General features: G+C 51.5%; 1 protein-coding gene across 2 annotated transcripts in view; it reads right to left on the bottom strand.

The window, feature by feature from the left end:
* The window catches only part of HDLBP (high density lipoprotein binding protein), a 70,938-nt gene that overhangs the window by 21,666 nt on the left and 31,101 nt on the right, over window positions 1–18,171 (bottom strand). Inside the window, exons 1-9 of one of the 2 annotated variants that reach the window (XM_047846536.1) lie at window positions 17,205–17,278; window positions 12,771–12,835; window positions 11,458–11,573; window positions 9,918–10,075; window positions 8,472–8,687; window positions 1,516–1,722; window positions 1,216–1,431; window positions 484–690; window positions 244–351 (exon numbers count right to left, since the gene is read on the bottom strand). In XM_047846536.1, coding sequence (XP_047702492.1) covers window positions 244–351; window positions 484–690; window positions 1,216–1,431; window positions 1,516–1,722; window positions 8,472–8,687; window positions 9,918–10,075; window positions 11,458–11,533 — 1,188 coding nt within the window. In that variant the 5' untranslated portion in view covers window positions 11,534–11,573; window positions 12,771–12,835; window positions 17,205–17,278. Of the gene's footprint in view, window positions 1–243; window positions 352–483; window positions 691–1,215; window positions 1,432–1,515; window positions 1,723–8,471; window positions 8,688–9,917; window positions 10,076–11,457; window positions 11,574–12,770; window positions 12,836–17,204; window positions 17,279–18,171 lie in introns of those variants that run through there. The other variant, XM_047846537.1, reaches the window with a different exon arrangement.

The raw sequence follows: 18,171 nt of genomic DNA on the forward strand, positions 1-18,171 counted from the left end.
ATCCACGACACCTAACAATACACACAGCTTCTGATTAAAAAGATCAAAAGAATGACAGATACATTAAAAACTTTATTATGTTCTTCCTCAGCCACCCATGTAAACGGACTGTCACAAACAGCAACTGACTTTTAAAAACCGTGCCACAGTCTTCAGAGGCATGCCCAGGATAAACAACAAATGTCAGCAACGGGATGACAAGATCAAAAACTCAGAACGAACACATCCGCAAGGCCCCCTCACCTTAGGCATCTGCTGAGTGATCTTGGCCAGGTTCTGCCCTTTCTTGCCAATGATGAATCGGTGAAGCCAGGAAGGAGCGGAGACGGACGATACCGTAAAACTGTTGGCCTAGGAAACCAGGGGGCAGAGCAGCGGGTTTGCGGGGGCCAGCTCACGCGTGTTCATGCTCGCCAGAGCCAGGCGTGCGCTCCCCCGACGCGGTCCCTGCACCCAGCGCCCAGTGTCGTATGCGGCAGTTACCTTGGCATAGACTTCAGTCAGCGCCTGCCCCAGCTTTTCAGGCTCGCCTCGAAGTATCACAGTCTCGGAGATGCTGTCTGAGGGTGGGATCTCCACAGACACGCCTGTTCTTTCCAGGATCTCCTGTAAGGAATTGCCCTTGGGCCCGATGACATACTTGTGCTGGGACTTCTTTACCTCCACAGCGATGGTTGTGGTCTTCTTTTTCTAAGAGCACCATGAGGGAGTCAGAAGGGAGGACTCAGGAGGAATAGGTGGGAACAGAACACTGTCATCAAAGAAGGGGGGAGCAAGATGCAGAGCCTTACATACTCGTGAGCCCTCTCAAGTGAAGACGGGGACCAGCCAACCCCCAGAACCTCCTCTGATCAAGGGCTGGGTTTCGTCCTCACAAGAATCACCTAAGAATTTAACTACTCAAGCCCAGACTGAAAAGTGCAAGTCCATGAGGTGAGGGCCCCAAGTCCTCCCCCTACCTCAAGGAGTGAGTATGGGGACTCCATGACGGGGACTCACAGCAGACAGCTAGCTCCAACATTTGACTGGATCTGGGTGCTACATCCAGCCCAGACGTCTAGCTCCAAGCTCTGTCTACTCTTTCCCTGCCCAACAGCTCCACCTGCTAACTAACTGGAAACTGAACTCATCTGGGCACAAGAGGGTAAGAGGCAGGGGCTAGACTTCAGCCACACCTCCAGATGACAGTCCCCACACTCTCTGCCCAACCACTACCTTCTCCTCATAAATCTTCTTGATGCGAGCCACAGCCTGGGCCAACTGCTCCTTCTCTCCAGTGAAGACAATTTCTGTCCGGTTGACGCTGGGTGGGGGGATGTTGATGCGCGTCCCTGTCTCCTGCATGATCTCACCAACAAGTCGGTTATAAGGCCCAGCGATGAAGGGGTGGAATGCCTTCTCCACTTCCAGCCTCTCGACAGCACGTTTGTCCTGGAAAGGACAGAACAGAACCATGAAGGCACAGCTCTTGGGCTGAGGCCAATGCACACACACCAAGCCCTCACCTGGCCCCACCTGCTCAGCGGAGATGAGCAAGACTTCATGGCGAGCTTTCTCGATTCCTTCTTTGGTACCGGTGATCCTGATCTGATTGCTGGCGTCATCTGGGCGTGGGATCTGGATTTTGGTTGCAGTTTTGAGCTCTAAGTCTTGCAGTTTCTCTCCATTTTTGCCAATAACAAAGCGATGGTGTTCTTTGGGAATGGCAACAGTTGCTGAGGCCTGTAAGAGGAAGAGAGGCAGAGAAAACAATAGTATTTGTAGGTCCTGAAAAAGCATTATTTCTCCACGATATTCTTTCTCTCCGCCTGAAACGCCATTCTTGTCTGCCAGTGCCAGCCCATCCTTCAGAACACTCCCAGGTTAAATAAACATCATGCTCTTGGGGACGCTTACCCTGACCCCAAGGCTAGGAAAAGTCCAAGTGCAATACACCCCCCCAGGACCCCATGACACATGCTCTGCTGTCATAGTTAGTCAGAGGTACTGATTTGTTCAACAGCTTCTCGACGCAATGAGCCACCACGAGAACAGGAATATTTAAGAATGCTGTCTCGTTCTCCACTTCCATGACTGTCAACACCATCCTGGGACATGGTAGGAAAGCAGGTACATAACTGACTAACCACATTAATTTTTGCTTCTGGAATACTAAGCTATTTTTATTTTCAGACATAAGACCTATATCCCTAATAAACTCTTTTTCCTCTCTTTTACAACCAGTTAAAACAGACGACTTGTCTGAGAAAATAAAATAGAAATAGTCCAAAGCCTTCATCCAATGAGTCCAACTGCTAGAAATCAAGCAGGTTCCTGAAGTCCCAAAGAGCCAGGAGGACACAGGCTCCCAGTCTTTCCAACTCTGTGCAGCAAGTAGGCACTAAGACGACTTAAAAAAGAAAAGTGTTAAAGCTCTCAACACTGGTGTAGCAGAAACTCCCGTATCAGCCACTTTCCCCTTCCCCCAAAATACCGTCTTATAGCAGACTACCTGACGTTCAAAACAAAAACGTCATAGAGACCATATAACAGGACCTCACTTCCCAACCAGCACAGAAAAAGACCACCAGCTTGTTACACGTTCTGATCAGCTCACGTTTGCTCCAAAAATGGATCAATGAGGAAATTACAGTTTATGTATATGTATATTATTATTATTATATTATTATTATTAAATTATTATTAAACTTTTTAAATTTTTTAAAATTTTTAGATGTTTAAATTATTAAACATATTATTATTATACATATATTATATGTATATGTATATATTACAGTTACGTAATATGTAATTAGTTTATGTACAGAATTACAGTTTATGTAATTCATCATACCACTGACGTGTCATGACGTTGACGTAAGAAGAAAAATCAAACGATCACCTCCAGAAAATTTAAATCTATTTATGATTTAAAATGTGCAAGAACATGAACATCAATGGATGTGTTACTCCTGTAACATGACAAAAGGCATGCACCCTACTCAGCCTGTACTTAACGGGAGGTACCCACTGAGGTCTGCCCCCCCTAACCCCCCCTGTGTGCAGGGGGTCACCACAAAAGGAAACCCAAGGAAGCAAAGCAGGCACAAAGATGAGACAGGGAAGAGGCACGGGCCTGTGCCTTCCGGAGCCCCGGGAAACTACGACTTTGTTAAACGTCTAAGGTCTATAACAGGGAGAAGAGCAGCACCAAAGCAGCTTTATCTTATGCTAACAGCAACTGGTTAGAAGACAGAATGCAAAAGAATGGCCATTTCTGACAGGCCAAAAAAAAAAAAAAGACTAAGTAGACACAACCCAACATAAGAGGTGGGGTCCCTGCACTAGAACTCACAGGACGGGGGCGCCCGGGCGGCACAGTCGTTAAGCATCTGACTCAGGCTCAGGTCATGACCTCACGGTTCATGAGTCCGAGTCCCGCGACAGGTGAGCCCCACTTCTCTCTCTCCCTTTCTGCCCCTCCCTCACTTGTGCCCTCTTTCAAAAAAAAAAAAAAAAAAAAAAAAAATCACAAAACACTCCCTTAAAGCTCTAATGCAATCTTGAGCAAAAGGTAGATCATAAAGTTTTGCATGGCAGAACGAAAGAGAAAGGCACAAGGAAAATCCTGAAAGAGGACAGTACGGGAAGGGTACCAGTAACTGTACTGAATATAAATAATATAAAACCGCTACCCTTAAAACAGAATATTAGCACACAGAAAGACAGACCAACAGGTCAGAACTGAAAACCCACAAACGGAAACAAGTTAATACGGAAACGTAGGACTTCATAAAAACAGCCACTCAAATCGCTGGGAAAAAACTCTTTTAAAACTGGTGCCGACAACCTAAGGCCATATGGAGAAGGATGAAACTGGATGTGTCCCTCCCCCTGCTGGTAAGAAATTCCAAACATCCAGAACAAAAAGGGAAGAACACCCTTCCAGGCACCAGGAAAAGAGGAAATTTCTCATAACCAGAAGTGAAACAGTTTCCCAGTGAGGACTCAAAATAACAACAGTAATGAACATGACTACACTTGAATAACCCGTCACACAGCAAAACACACCAAGGTCAAAAAACAAATGGCCAACGAGGAAGCATTATTCATAAGGTGTATTACTGGTGCAGGTTTTTAAATTTTTTTTTTTTAACGTTTATTTATTTTTGAGAGACAGAACATGAGCAGGGAAGGGGCAGAGAGAGAGAGGGAAACACAGAATCCGAAACAGGCTCCAGGCTCTGAGCTGTCAGCACAGAGCCCGACGCCAGGCTCGAACTCATGAAACGAACCATGAGATCACAACCTGAGCCCAAGTCAGACACTCAACCGACTGAGCCACCCAGGTGCCCCTCTGGGGCAGGTTTTAAGAGCCCTAATACACTGAGCAAGGTAGACTCTTTAACTTGACAGTGAAGGCCAAAGAACAAAGAGCACACAGAGCAAATGCAAAGTCTGTATTAAACAGACACTCAATCCTGAGCGCCTGGGTGGCTGAGTTGGTTTAGTGTCAAACTCTTAATTTCGGCTCAGGTCATGATCTCCGGGTCGGTCGTAAGATGGAGCCCCATGTCAGGCTCTGCACTGACAGTGTGGAGGCTGCTTAAGATTCTCTCTCTCCCCTCCCCCACTCACACTTTCTTTCAGAAAAGTAAATAAAACAATTCTGCTCATCTGAAAAATCCAAATTAAAAGTACACTCAGCTACTTTCCAGAATGCCAAAAGCCCAAGCATCTGACAGGCGGGGCAAGCCTGTGGGGGGGGGGCCCCGGGTGCAGCGGGGGGCCAGGGCTTGGCTGCTACAGAGAAATTAAGTATGCACTGCCCTCAGACCAGCCCAGACCAGCCACCTCACTGCTAGGAAACTCATCTTCGGACAGACAGGGTAAAACAGGAAATCCCATATGTACAAGGTCTTTAACCAGACACACTTATAACAGAAGTCAGGGAGGCACCCAAATGCCCATCAACAGGAATGCCTGAACAACTTCCAGCACACGCACAGAGCACCACGCACCCAAGTAAGAAAGGAGAGCCACTGTTTGCTGATACATATACATCTCCAAAAAATACGCAGGAAAAAACAGGATGTAGGGCAAGGTTTATTACAGCAAGTTACCTTCTGCTTCTATTCTCAAACCCAAACAAGGGAAGGATAAATCAAAGACTAAGAATGGTCACCTGGCAGGGGAGGGAGACTGGGGGGGGGGGGGGGGGGCTGCGGAAGCTGTCTCTGACAGAATCTTATCACACAGCTCTGACTCTGTCCCAACCTAACTGTATCTCAGGATGAGAGCATGAACTCCTTCAAGCAATTTTAAGACTCCATCACCTCTCATCTTAATTAGAACTACCAGTTTGCACTCATGCAACTTCCTAATAAAAAGGCACAGAAGGGCACCTGGGTGGCTCAGAGAGTTAATCGTTTGGCATCGCCTCAGGTCAGGATCTCGCGGTTCGTAGGTTTGAGCCCTGCGTCGGACTTTGTGCTGAGAGCTCAGAGCCTGGAGTCTGCTTCGGATTCTGTGTGTCTCTCTCTCTGTCCCTGCCCCCTCATGCTGTCTCTTCCCCTCTCTCAAAAGTAAACTTCAAAAACAATTAAAAAAAAAAAAAAAGGCACAGAGTTCCTGGATGAACAGTTGACTTTACGTCTGTGGCTACAGTTGGCCTGCACGTCTCTGTGTTCGAAATCAGGGCATGATGGACACGAATGATCACTCCAGAAGGCGGCAGGAGGCCAAACCGAAGGGGGTCCCACTGTCCAAAGGTGATGCAAACTTCACCATAAAGGACTAAATCAACACGTCAAAAGTTCATAATGACAGTGAGAAGATTCCCGGGTCCCCTGTGAAGATGCCAGGGTGCCAACGTAGTCTGAACACTGACTCAACGGGTGGCAGAGGAAAGTTCTTCACAAGAAGACCAAGTTAATGGGGAGGGAGTTAGAAAACTGCCATCTGCACTCAACTGAATTTAAGCCGTCTGCAGATGATAACATTACTAAGCAAAAGATCAGGAACTTTATTAATGGATGGATTTGCTGAAAACTGGAGTCTAGTCTTGGAATCAATAACAACCACACAGGACCACCCACAAGTTTCCTTGCCAAACAAGTTGAACATCAAAGTAACCAGCCCCTAGATCTAACCCCCAGTTTACAGGAAGTAACAGTGGACGGTGGGACAAAGCAAACACCTGCTTATCCCAGAAAATCAAAGGCACCAAGAAGAGGAGGGGAGGGCACTACTGAGGAATCAGAGGGCATGAGCACAAGACACCCAGCAGGCAGGCCTGGTGTGGATGCCGATTTGAACTCCAAAGACAACTGGAGATAATTAATGTAAGAAGTCCACAGACTGGGCTTAGTATGTATATATTATGAAATTACTATTACTTTTAGGGGTACCTGAGCAGCTCAGTCCCTCAAGTGTCAGAATCTTGACCTCAGCTCAGGTCACGATCTCAGTTTGTGGGATCAAGCTCCACATCAGGCTCTGCTCCAACAGCACGGAACCTGCTTGGGATTCTCTCTCTCCCTCTCCCACGCACACTCATGCGCTTTCACTCCGTCTCTCAAAATAAGTAACAAACTTAAAAATTACTGTTAACTTTAATGAGTAACAGCCTGGTAAATTATACTTTTAAAAAGGTGGGGGGTAGATTACAGATGAATGTATCTGGGATCCGCTTTAAAGTAAAGAGAGGTGTAGGGGGAGTGGAGTGGGTCAGGTCTTCTCCCGCCCAGTGCTCACTCACAAAATACTCAAATATTCACTGACCAGTAAACAGCAAGTCTGAGAACTGATTACATGTCAGCAGCAAGGTGAAGTGCTGCCTGTGTTTCGGGACTTTGGTCCCTGAAGCTAGTGGAGAGTTAGTGACTTTCCCATGGCCCACAGGACGGGGTGAGTGAGAGTGTGGACAGCACAGGGCAGTTCCCCTCCTCCCTGCTAAGTCCCTGCTCTTGCCCCACAGCCCCTCATCTTTTAGCCACAACATTCTAGAGCCAGCTCCCCCAGGAGTTTGCAGAAGATCAGTGGCAGGTGGGGAGAACCCCCATTTCTTTTTTTCTCTTTAAAGACTATATTTTTAAGTAATCTCTACAACCAATGTGGGGCTCGAAATTATAACCTGAGATCAAGAATTGGATGCTCTTCCAACCGAGCCAGCCAGGTGCTCCAGGCTGCCCCCCCCCCTCAACCCTTTTGTTAGAGTGAGAGACATTGAGAGATTGAAAGAGAGTGAGAGAGAGAGAGAGAGAGAGAGAGACAGACAGACAGACAGTGTGAGCAGGGGGCAGGGGCAGAGGGAGAGAGGGAGAATCCCAAGCAGGCTCCACACTCAGCATAGAGCCTGATGCGGACCTCAATCTCATGAACCTCGAATCATGACCTGAGCCAAAATCATAAGTCAGACGCTCACCGAGCCACCCAGGCAGGCACCAACAGAACCCCCATTTCTTTTTTTTTTTTAATTTTTTTTTAAAGTTTATTTATTTTTGACAGAGACAGAGTGTGAGCATGAGCTGGGGAGAGGCAGAAAGAGAGAGGGAGACACAGAATCTGAAGCAGGCTCCAGGCTGTCAGCACAAAGCCCAACATGGGGCTCGAACTCACGAACTGTGAGATCGTGACCTGGGCTGAAGTCGGACACTTAACCGACTGAGCCACCCAGGAGCCCCTCTTTTTTTTTTTTTTTTTAAAGTTTATTTGTTGTGAGAGAGACAAAGAGAGCATGAGTAGGGGAGTGGTAGAGAGAGAATCCCAAGCAGGCTCCGTGCTGCCTGTGCAGAGTCTGATATGATGTGGGACTTGAACCCACAAAGCTGTGAGATCATGACCTGAGCCAAAACCAAGAGTCGGACGTTTAATAGACTGAGTCACCCAGGTACCCCAGGACCTCCATTTCTAAGTAAACCCACCTAACGCTGTCTCTGTCACAAGACATTTTAATTTTAATAAGATTCTCTGCATTGACCTTCACCTTTAAGTGACACCGCTAATAGAGAAACAAAAGGTATCATAGATTTATTTATTGTAACAGTTCTCCCCAATCAATTCCAAGTAGTGGTATCAGACTACTAAGAACTATGGAACAGGTTCAAAACAACATCCGAACTTGTAACCTCCCAAGTTCAGGACCCAGAAACGTGTATTTAACCAGCAATGCACAGACCCTCGAGCCAGGCCCTGGGAATGAGTGCCCTGTGGTGGTGTCTGCACTACACCATCCAGTGAGCCCAGCTTCTCCAAGTGTCTCCACCCTCGGGACAAGCCTTTACCTTTCAGTCCATTAGGTCAAATAGCAAAAACAGTAGGTGTCCCACTTCTATCCCCGATTTAGTGGTTTTTCAAATAAAAATGCCAGGAGGCTCCACATGTTGCTTCCCCAGTGGGGGAAGGGTCTGACGAAGCCAAAGCCGTATCTGCAGGAGCCAGCGGCACGGTCCAGGGCACACCTGCTCAGGAGAACTCATCTGGGGACCCACCTGAGTCTGCAGTCTAGCAACAATGTCCTTCCGGGCTTTCATGACAGCATCCAGCTTCCCCGACACCATGATGGAGAGACCCTGGTCTTTGGCGAGAGACAGCTCCAGATGGGCGCCGGTCCTCTGCATGATCTCCAAGCAGATTTTTGCTTGTTCACCTTCTCCAAACTGGTTCATGTCCTTGTATTTTCTCTCCTCCAGGGGCACATGGAACACCTGCTCAGGAAAAGACAAAAAAGGGAAGGTAAAGAGATCAGGAGACGGAGAACACTTAGGTGCGTAGGCACCGAATACAGAGTCAAGAGCCTGAGTCCGCAGACTCCTAAGTATCCCGCCTCCTCCCCTCCCTTGCTCTACAGCCAGAGAGGGGGTGCCGCAGAAAGCACCTCAGGGCAGGAGGCCGCCCTCCACTGAAGACAACTATACCCCGATACAAATGGACAGCAAGGAAGCACCAGGTAAGAGCGCAGTGAAGGAAACACACAGGGAGGTAAGAGGGGCTGAGGGACAAGGAGACAGAGAAAAGCCATACTCAGAGGGGAGAGGGAGCAAAAGGGAGAGGGCGATAAAAAGGGGGCACATCAGGGAGCAGCGTGAGCACGAGGGGGTGTTGTCCAAGCAGGAGAAAGGAAGCCACCGGATCCCCCAGCCCACTCTGCAGCAAGATCAGGGCAACGAAGGGTTCGGGCAGAGGTAGGCACGTGGACTGATGACTCAGGACGCTCCGGCTGCTGGACGGAGAAGGCACTGAGCAGAGGCAAGAGTGGAAGTGGAAGGAACCAAAATGACTCTTGGTTTTGGGCCTGAACCCGAGTAAAACATGGTGCATTTAGTAAGATTGGGAAGACTGGGGAGACACCAGGCCTGTGTCAGATAGCTGCCGGAAAGGTGGAAAGACCCAGGATGCAGTCGGTTAGGAGGTTCAGGCTCAGGGGACTTCTTGGCACATGGGTGGCAGGTAATCAACAAGCACGATCCGACAAGAGTTCACATGGGAGACGGGGTTCACCTCACCAATGTCCCAGGTCAGGAGAGCAGAGAGATGGACTAGTGAGATCAAAGAAAGCCACGGAAATGGGTGTCCCGGAGTCAAAAGGAGAAGACTTGCTTTGACATGGGGGGACAGAAGGCAGAACAGACAGACAAGTTCCTGTTGGAGCTGGTGATGTGGAAAGCCACTTTCAGCAGTTAGGAGCAGAGACTGGATTGCAGCAGAGACTGAAGAGCCAAGGGACCCGCTCCTTCTGAGCGCCAGGGCTACGCGGTGGGCGTGAGGACAGCTGCCCCAGCAGTGGGGAATGATCTACCCTGAAAACCGCCCTCCCCCCCCCCCCCCCCCACCGGCATGCCCAAAGCATTCCCATTTCTGTGTGTTCAAAACCCACTCCCTCAGGTGCTACCACTTCCTACCTGGAATGGCAGAGGAAGAAAGAACGGAGTTTCTACCTGAGTGATGACGGAAGCTTTGATGGGCCGGATCTTGTTACTCCAGGCGCCAGCAGGCTCCTGGGCGTTTTCCAAGCAAGCCGATTTCTCAGGGAGTGGAGGGAAGGCATCTTTGTAGGTTGGAGGGTCGCTCTCCTCTTCTGAATTTAAAGTAGCAACTGGACCAGCCGACACAGATTAAAAGGAAGCACACCACTTTCAACATTAGACGAAAAAGACACTTGGAGAGTTTTAATGTCAAAATAAATCAATAAAAGAGAGCAACAAAACATTAATTGTGAGTGACACTCCACCCCCATCTCTTCATTTAGTGACGGTAAAGGGCCCTGTGAGCTCACCAGGCCCAGCACCCTCAGGTTCAGCATGTGGCCTGGAGGGGCCAACCCCGACAGCAGGTGCCTTACTCCTCCCTGAGTGGGGTGAGCCCCGTGAAAACAGGCCTTACCACAAAGAATTTGAGCCCAAGAGTCTTCTAATCCTTGCTTACAGAATCACAACTATGACAACGCCTGGCACATAATCAACCCTTAAATATGCAGAACAGAATAATGTCAGTGCCCACTCAGCACTGCCCTCGAGACCCGCCTCCGCGGCAGACCCCGGCCGATCTCCCACTGTGCTGACAATGACTTGTGCAGGAGCTGCCGTCTCTGACCACCCCCTCCCAACTGCACAGGAGCCAACAAGCCTGGTGGAAACCGGGCCCCGGAGCATTCATCACCTCCATCCCCCACAGAGCCCTAATCATTCACGGTTTTTTTGTCCCATTCACCAGAGCTCCGTGAAAGCAGGAGCGGGGCTGTTCTGGATCCCCCCCGAGTGCCTCGGCAATGGTAGCGCCCCGCAAAAACCACTGTGAATGGATGTGCACACAGAGCAGGGAGATGACCTTTGGAATGAGACAGGCCTACGTGCCACTCCGGGCTCACCACTTCTGGCCACGTGGCTGTGCTATCCCAGGACGCCAAAAAGCCTCCGTGCTGACAAGCAGCCGGGTCCTGTCAGTGCCTGGCGTCCCTCATCTAGAGAGGGAAACAACCCTACGGGGCAGCTGGATGGCGCGTGGCAGTGCTTGGGTCTCCACTGCCCTAGCAATAAATGAGCACTCGAAACACGGCCAGTGGGACTTACAAAGTGAAATTTTAATTAAACTTAAGAACTGATAGTTGATTCAGTTATTAGAAAACGTTGAAAGTTGAGAACAGGCTGGAATAGAAAACCCTACTCTCTCACCTGAAAATTTTATAGAATCTGCATACAGATGAAGGATTATAAACGAGAATTTAGCATTCAAATTAAATTATCCTGTTTATGCAAATACACACCAGATCTTGAAGGATTTTAGCTCAACACAACTGGGAAACAGCAATTCTGAAAAAGAATCCCGTTAATTCCCAGTGACCACAATCACTGGCTTTCCAGAAAGCGGTCCACAGTTTGAGAGTTTCTGTATCCAGAAATACTGGCAGAAAGATCTGACAAAGATGCCGAAGGAGCGACGTCTCAGGGTGAAGGAGAAAGGCACAAAAGGGGCCGTCACCTTTGATCTGCTGAGGAACCAGCCCACTTCGGTGTTCAGCAAAGCTCTCTTGGGTCAAAACTGCAACGGAGCTCATGGTTGATCTCGCGCCCGCGCACAATCCGATGGGTGAGCCACTGAAGCAGGAAGGAGGGAGTCAGAGAGAAGAAAGTCAAGGCACAGCGAGACCGTTAAGCTTCGCGTTTCGGCCAAGGGTTTAATTGTTTCACCGGCAAACCACACCATTCTCCTCACAACCTGTGAGGTACCAGGACACTCAAACTTTCACCAAGTGATGAAAGGCAAAACGCAAGGGAAGGAGGGTCCGTGGACAACTCTCCCCTCCAAGTTTAGCCGCTAAGTGAGGAGGCGGAGGCTCCAACTGAGCGCTCCAGTCCCATGAAGCCCAGGGGCGGCAAAAGCCTACAGACCGACACCTAGACAGCCATCCTAACATCTGCCTCAGATATTCCGGGGGTTGGTTCACCCGCATGCCTCCTAATGCTCAAGAGATCACGTGACAGCTGCTACCAAAAGCCAATCAAACAGCGTCTGCAGGGATCTCAGGCACCACGGGCACTACAGGCAAGGCCCAGGGCACCCTACAGCTCGGCGATGCGGTCTGGTCCACGGTGGGGGATGGGGTGGGGATGGGGAGCAGCTTCTTTCACTGGAACAGCAAGAAGCAGGATGGGCAAGTGCCTCTGACAGGTGGGGGCTGGGGATTCTTTGAAGTCCTGTGTCTCAGGGGTCACAGGGGACCCGCAGGTATAGAGTTCCTCAGTCCAGGGAAAGAACCATGCAGTCTCTGCCTCCAGACCTGCTGCCCGAGCACCCCGTACTCAGCGGGACTCCAGGGCTCTGAAAGCCACAGACCCTTATTTGGAAAAGGGGGCTCTTTCAGCACGGAAGCCGTGGTGTTTGCTTCCCCCTTTCAACTCGAGGCGAGCTCCACGCTGCTGTGAGAATGAAGAACCCACTTTTTTCACACAATTACGCACCTATCTGTATGCACCACTGTGGCAAAAAAGTAGTAAGAGAGCCAACTGATGTAAAAAAGTGAAGTTTTTGTGTCATTCTCACAACTCAGAACTCTTCCTAAATCCAAGAAAATTAAGCTCTACATTCCTAAAGAGAACACAACCCAAATTCAGACGATCCTGACTAAACACAAAACTTGAACACAGTCGTGGAAGCCAGACGACACACCTGCAGGGCACACGTGCATGCCGCCGGAGTCGCGATGTGGAGCCACAAGTCTCTCTGAACCACTAGAAACGTGTGCGCGCGCGGCTCTGGGACGGGAAACCTTTGGAAAAGATGGTCAAACTTACCAGCAAAGCGGTCAGTAGCCAGAGAGTCCGTCCCGAGGCCGCCTCTGTCAGCCTGCCAGTTTTTGCTGGTGTGGGACAGGAAGGGAGCGGGAGCGAGAAGAAAACCAGAGAGAAGTTACTTATCTGTATCCTACAACCCAGATCCTTTTACCTCCTAAACAGAAAAGGGCACGACATCATCTACACTTCGGTATTACTACCAACATTTAGACAAGTTTTTCGGGGAAAAAAGGGGAAGCTCTCTGCCCTTAGGCTATCAGTTTCAAACAAAACCTATTACAGTAAAATGTAAACCATCTAGAACTTTTAGGGGGCAATTTTTCCCTGGACCGGAGTGAGCCCTTAACACCGAAACTTTTCAATTGACCCATTTTGAAGTAAAATCCTTACAAACTTGATGGTCTGTTCTCTTGCGTGGTTGACGAATTTCTCCTGCACCCCTCTTAATCTCTGACTGCTAACCCAGGAGGAAAAACATTCTGTGACACAAAACGGAATGGGGACCTCGGGGGGCTCCTCCTGAGCATCTCGGGGTGAACGAGAGCTGCTGTCTTCATGAGCTCGCTGTGCCTTGTGGTTACTCTGTTCCCGTTGTTATCCTGTAAAAGTCCTTTGGTCCCTTCTAATCCACTGGGGATTTAGAAACCAGGCCATAAAATAGCAGGGTTGGAAGGGACCCTCAAAGGCCATCTGGGGAGGACCGAGAACCACTCTGTGAAGTAAGAGGGTGTGGGTCACCTTGCCTTAGGGACTTTGGGAGAGTGAGGCTGCCAGGTAGGTTACCTGCCACTTTACGCAAACCAGCACACACACAGGGACAAGGTGCGAGAAGGTGGACTTTCCAACAAAGGTTGGGTATGTGTCTGAGATGGGAGAATCGACAGCAATGATAACATCATCCTGCTACCTAACTGTAGAATAACATCCCCAAATTCTTGCCTGTGATACGTTTAATTCAGGAGTTAGGAAGACAATTCATGGCAATCAGGGGTGCACCAACAGACTCAGGTCTCATTGTCCAGCGGCATTTCAGAAATTAAAACAGAAACAAACAAAACAAAACACAAAACAAACAACAACTCTAAATGCAAGGCTTCGGTCACACGGGGCAAGTGCCACAAGCCAGAGGCCAGAGCCTCTCTGGGGCCCCAGTCCCACCAGATCCTGGTGTGCACCCTAAGGCAGAGGGAGAAAAGTGGAGACAAACTGGCCAAGACAATTTTATTTAAGAACCTGTCTCCAATAATTCTAACCCGCAAGTCCTACTGAAGACTAAGGCTCTTCCATTAAATCAAAGTACCAGAGCAGCACGTTCACATGTTGATTTTGACAAGGTGCAGGGAGTGAGCACTCCTTGCAATCGCACATGTCTGGCCAGGGCACACCTAGCTAGTCCAGACACAAGATGGAGGTGCTCGAAGTCAAAGCACCGACAGCGAAGCCAGGACCCAGGCATCCACCCTGCCTTTGTCGCTCAGAACTCCCACGTGGGTTGCACCTGCCCTTTTACCTGCCAACCTTGCATCTCAACAGCCTCCCTCCCACTCCAGGTCACGAGGAGTCCCTGTTACTTCCTAAAACCCTCAGACACCCCCCTAGTAACTCAGGTTCCCCACACGATCGGCTAGACCCACACCCTCTTCTCTGTGCACCTACTGACCGGTCCTCTTGCCTTCCTTGACAGGACAAATCTTCCGTGCCTGGTGAAAGCCACACAGCAACCCTGCAAGGTACAGTCACTGTCCATATCCCCTCCAGGCACAGGTCTGTGACAAGCAATTCCCACTCCGCACCTGGAGTCACGTTAGAGGACGAATTCCTGAAGGTCCCTTCTGAGATAACTCGCACACCTTTCAAAAATCCATTCAAGCTCGCTCTTCCATGGGACCTTGTAGCGCGAGAAACACAAGAAAGGATCGCACACCTACTGACGTGCCAGAGTGAGAGCCTGTCCCAGAGCCTCTGACACCCCCACGTGCACACGGGCCCCCGGGGCAACAGAAGGACAAGTGGATCTCCAGAAAACTCCAGACTTGTTTGACAGGATACACTGGGACTCGTCTCCAGATTTCCAATGGTAGTTTATCACAGCTGGAAATGAATGGATCACAACCAACAACAGAGTTAACATCTGGGGTTTTGATATCCTCAGATAAGATGGCTTTTTTTTTTTTAAATAAACTTCTCAAAACCCTGTCTTAAGGATCCATTTTAAGCACATACCTGATGACCCTTCTCTTAAGGCTCTGCTCTAAGATTTTATAAAAGGCTGATCTCAGCCCTCCTAACGTGCTCTCAGCATGACAGTCTACCTGCCTCCACGTCTACAAATCAGCACCAGAGAGACTGTCCCCCACAGCTCTATGCCCGCCCCAGCCTGCTCCCCGCAAGCCCTCACTCTGCCTTCACGGACAACACACAGCAAGAGGACTCCCACTCCAGAGTCCTTGGACGACCGCACAGTGACCACTGCTATCTTAAGTGCGCAGGAGCCCTGACACAAGCCCCACCATCAAGGAGTACAGGCCAAACACATGCTATCGCAGGTCCTCGACTGATGTACTAACACTACTCAAATCAGGCTTGAAAGGGACCTTCAGCAACCTTTGAATACCACCGGACAGGCCCCCGCACTGCCTTCCAAAGGAGCCTCGCCCCACCTCTACACAGCTATCAGAACAGCGTGCCGTATACAGTGGCAAGATCCACAACTTTATTCCCCCTTCTCGCCACAGAGAACAAGCCCGCTCTTTTCTGCAAGATCGCTTCAGACTCGTGGAGCGGTCTCCTCCGGGTTTTCCCCAGATCGCCCCGGACCCTACATCATTTTGCTTGTTCTCAACTACTTTTCCTGCAGGAAGCATTCAGATCCACTTAACGCAAATCTTCAACTATTCTCACCCTGGACTTTAACTCTTGTTTCCCAGAGTTTAAGTGTCCACAGGGGGGAAAAAGGCACCTCTCAAAATACAACTGTGCAGCAGCAGAGCTAGAACCAAAGGAAAGGGGACAGACAGAAGCAGAGAGAGAGAGAGAGTGTGTCCTCCGTGGCAGGGAGCTGCAAGCACTCCTGACTGCTGCGTGGGAGAAACACAGTCACAACGTCCGTGGTTCACATCTGGAACCCGGTCCTAACAAATACACCACAGAAAGTCTTTAAAGAGAGAATTTTACTTCCTTTGCTTCTGGACAAGTACATGTGCACTCCCTTGTGACCTTGTCAATTACATTTCCCCAGCGAGAAGTCTATGCAGGGAGAACTCCCGAGGAACAGAACAGAGAGGCACGTCCGGGCCACCTAACAAGCTCCTGCTTCACGCGCCAAGACAGGACTGAATGTGCTTGGTACTAAACACCCGCAGTGCAAACTCAGACTTCTTTCCTCTTCTTCCAAGATTAAAACTATTTACTTTTATGCCTACAGTAAGCCTACAAGGAAAACCAATTTTTTCTCCAACATACTTCTCAAGACCCACACGCCGAACTTGAGAACAAAAACGCGCTCCCCACGGGCCAAAAGTTCGAACGAGGGCCAGGTGAGCGGCTCCCCCAAGTTCTGAAGTCGGCACCCGTCCCGCAGGAGGAACTTTCGCAGATGCCACCTCAGCAGGCCCTCCCACAGGCCACGCGAGCCCGCGGGCGGGGACAGGCTTAAAGGGGCAGTAACGCGCTCGGCCTCCCCGCCTTTCATCCAAATTCGGTATTTTTCCGTAATGCACTTTTCGTGCGCCGACCCTGGGGTGCGTCCAAGTTGCACTGCAGCCCCCCAGGGCAGCAGACCCACCCGACCACGTAGGCAGGCAGCAGGTGAAGGTGCGGCTAGGCCTGCACGGGGCCCTACCGCCCTGCTGGCCCCAACCCTGCCCTTCGGGACCCGCGCTGCACCCCCAGCCCGGCAAGCCTCCCCCCAACCCGAGCCGGGGGAGGGGAGCGCGGGGGGTGGTGGGAGGGGTCAACTCAGCGGCCGGACGCCCACGTCAGCGGCCCGGGCCCAGGTCGGCCTCCCCTCCCCCACCCTGGGCTAGGGGGCTGGGGGGGGGGGGAGTGGGCGGCACGGAGAGAGAGGGACTTCGTGGGGGCGGGCGCCGCAGAAGGCGAGGGTTGGGGGTGGGGTGGGCGCGGGCCGGCATCGCGGACTCGGGAAAGTTTCTCACTCTTCCCAAGCCGGCGCTGCGGCCCATGCGCAGTGGTGACACGTAGCCGCCCCCCGGGCCGGGCCGAGCGGCGGAAGGGGAGGGGGCGCCCGGGAAAAGGAGGGGGCGCCCGGTTGGCGGCGGGGGAACGGGGGAGGCGGCCGCGGCCCCTCCCCCGCCCGGCGCTCCACGTCGGCAGCCCGCGCCCCGCCCGCCCCGCGCCCCAACTTCCCCGCGCCGCCGACCCCCACCCCTGCTCGCGCCCGGCCCACCCTCCCCCCGCGCCCCGGCCCGCGCTCACTCCTTGGGGTCGGCCCGTCCGTCCCGCCGTCCGCTCGCCGCCGCCGCCGCCGCCGCCGCCGCGGAGTAGCCGGCCGCGCTCCGAGGCCGGCGCCCGGGCCCCCGCGGCTATATAGGGCGGCGGCTCCAATCCCGCCGAGACACGTCAGGCGGCGGCCGCCCCGCCCCGTCCCGCCCCCCCCGCCGCCGCCGCCGCCGCCGCCGCCGCGCCCACGCCCCGCCCCCGCCGCCCCCCGTGGGGTCCCCACTCGCGGCCCCAGTCCCGCCGCGCAAGGCCGAGCAGCCTGCAGACCGGGCTCAACTCCGAAAGAGCTCTGCGGCCCTTGAGGCGGGGGTGAAAGGGGGTCGGAGAGTTGAGAAATGCATCTGCCCACCCCACCCCCCACGACCGGCCAGCCGAGCCGCTCCAGAAGCGAGGTCACTAGCAATACTGCCTCCCCACCCAAGAATAAAACAAGGGACCTCGAAAGGCACCCCAAGGGAAACTGTTGCCCGCCGCCCCCGCCCCCGCCCCCAGCATTTACAACTCCCCACTCTGTCCTAACCAAACTCCATGCAAACACGGCCGGCCTGGCCCCAAAGTTCGGGCACAAACTTTCCTTCCCTCTCACTGCCAGGTGGTTCAGTTCCTTGCATCCCTACTCTATTCCCTGGCTACCAGTTAAATCCCCTTCACTGAAATTGGTAAGAATGGGTGTGCCTACTATGCGCAACCCTAGATCCAGCAGGAGAGAAGATCCCTGCCCTCAGGCAGACTTCCACCCTAGAGGGGGAGAATGGCAGGTCAGGTTTGCACTGTTTTAAATCAAGGGTACAGGTCTCCTGCAGGAGTTTGTATATATTAGTTTATATCTCTGATGGAAATGTCAGGAACAGATTCCTGCATCAATTATGGAAGCGCACCACAGATACCTGGGGCCACAGGGGGCAAGAGGCAGGGAGGGACATATGAGGGATTGTGGGGACAG

Source organism: Prionailurus viverrinus, unplaced genomic scaffold (genome assembly GCF_022837055.1).
Source record: "Prionailurus viverrinus isolate Anna unplaced genomic scaffold, UM_Priviv_1.0 scaffold_39, whole genome shotgun sequence".
NCBI lineage: Eukaryota > Metazoa > Chordata > Mammalia > Carnivora > Felidae > Prionailurus > Prionailurus viverrinus.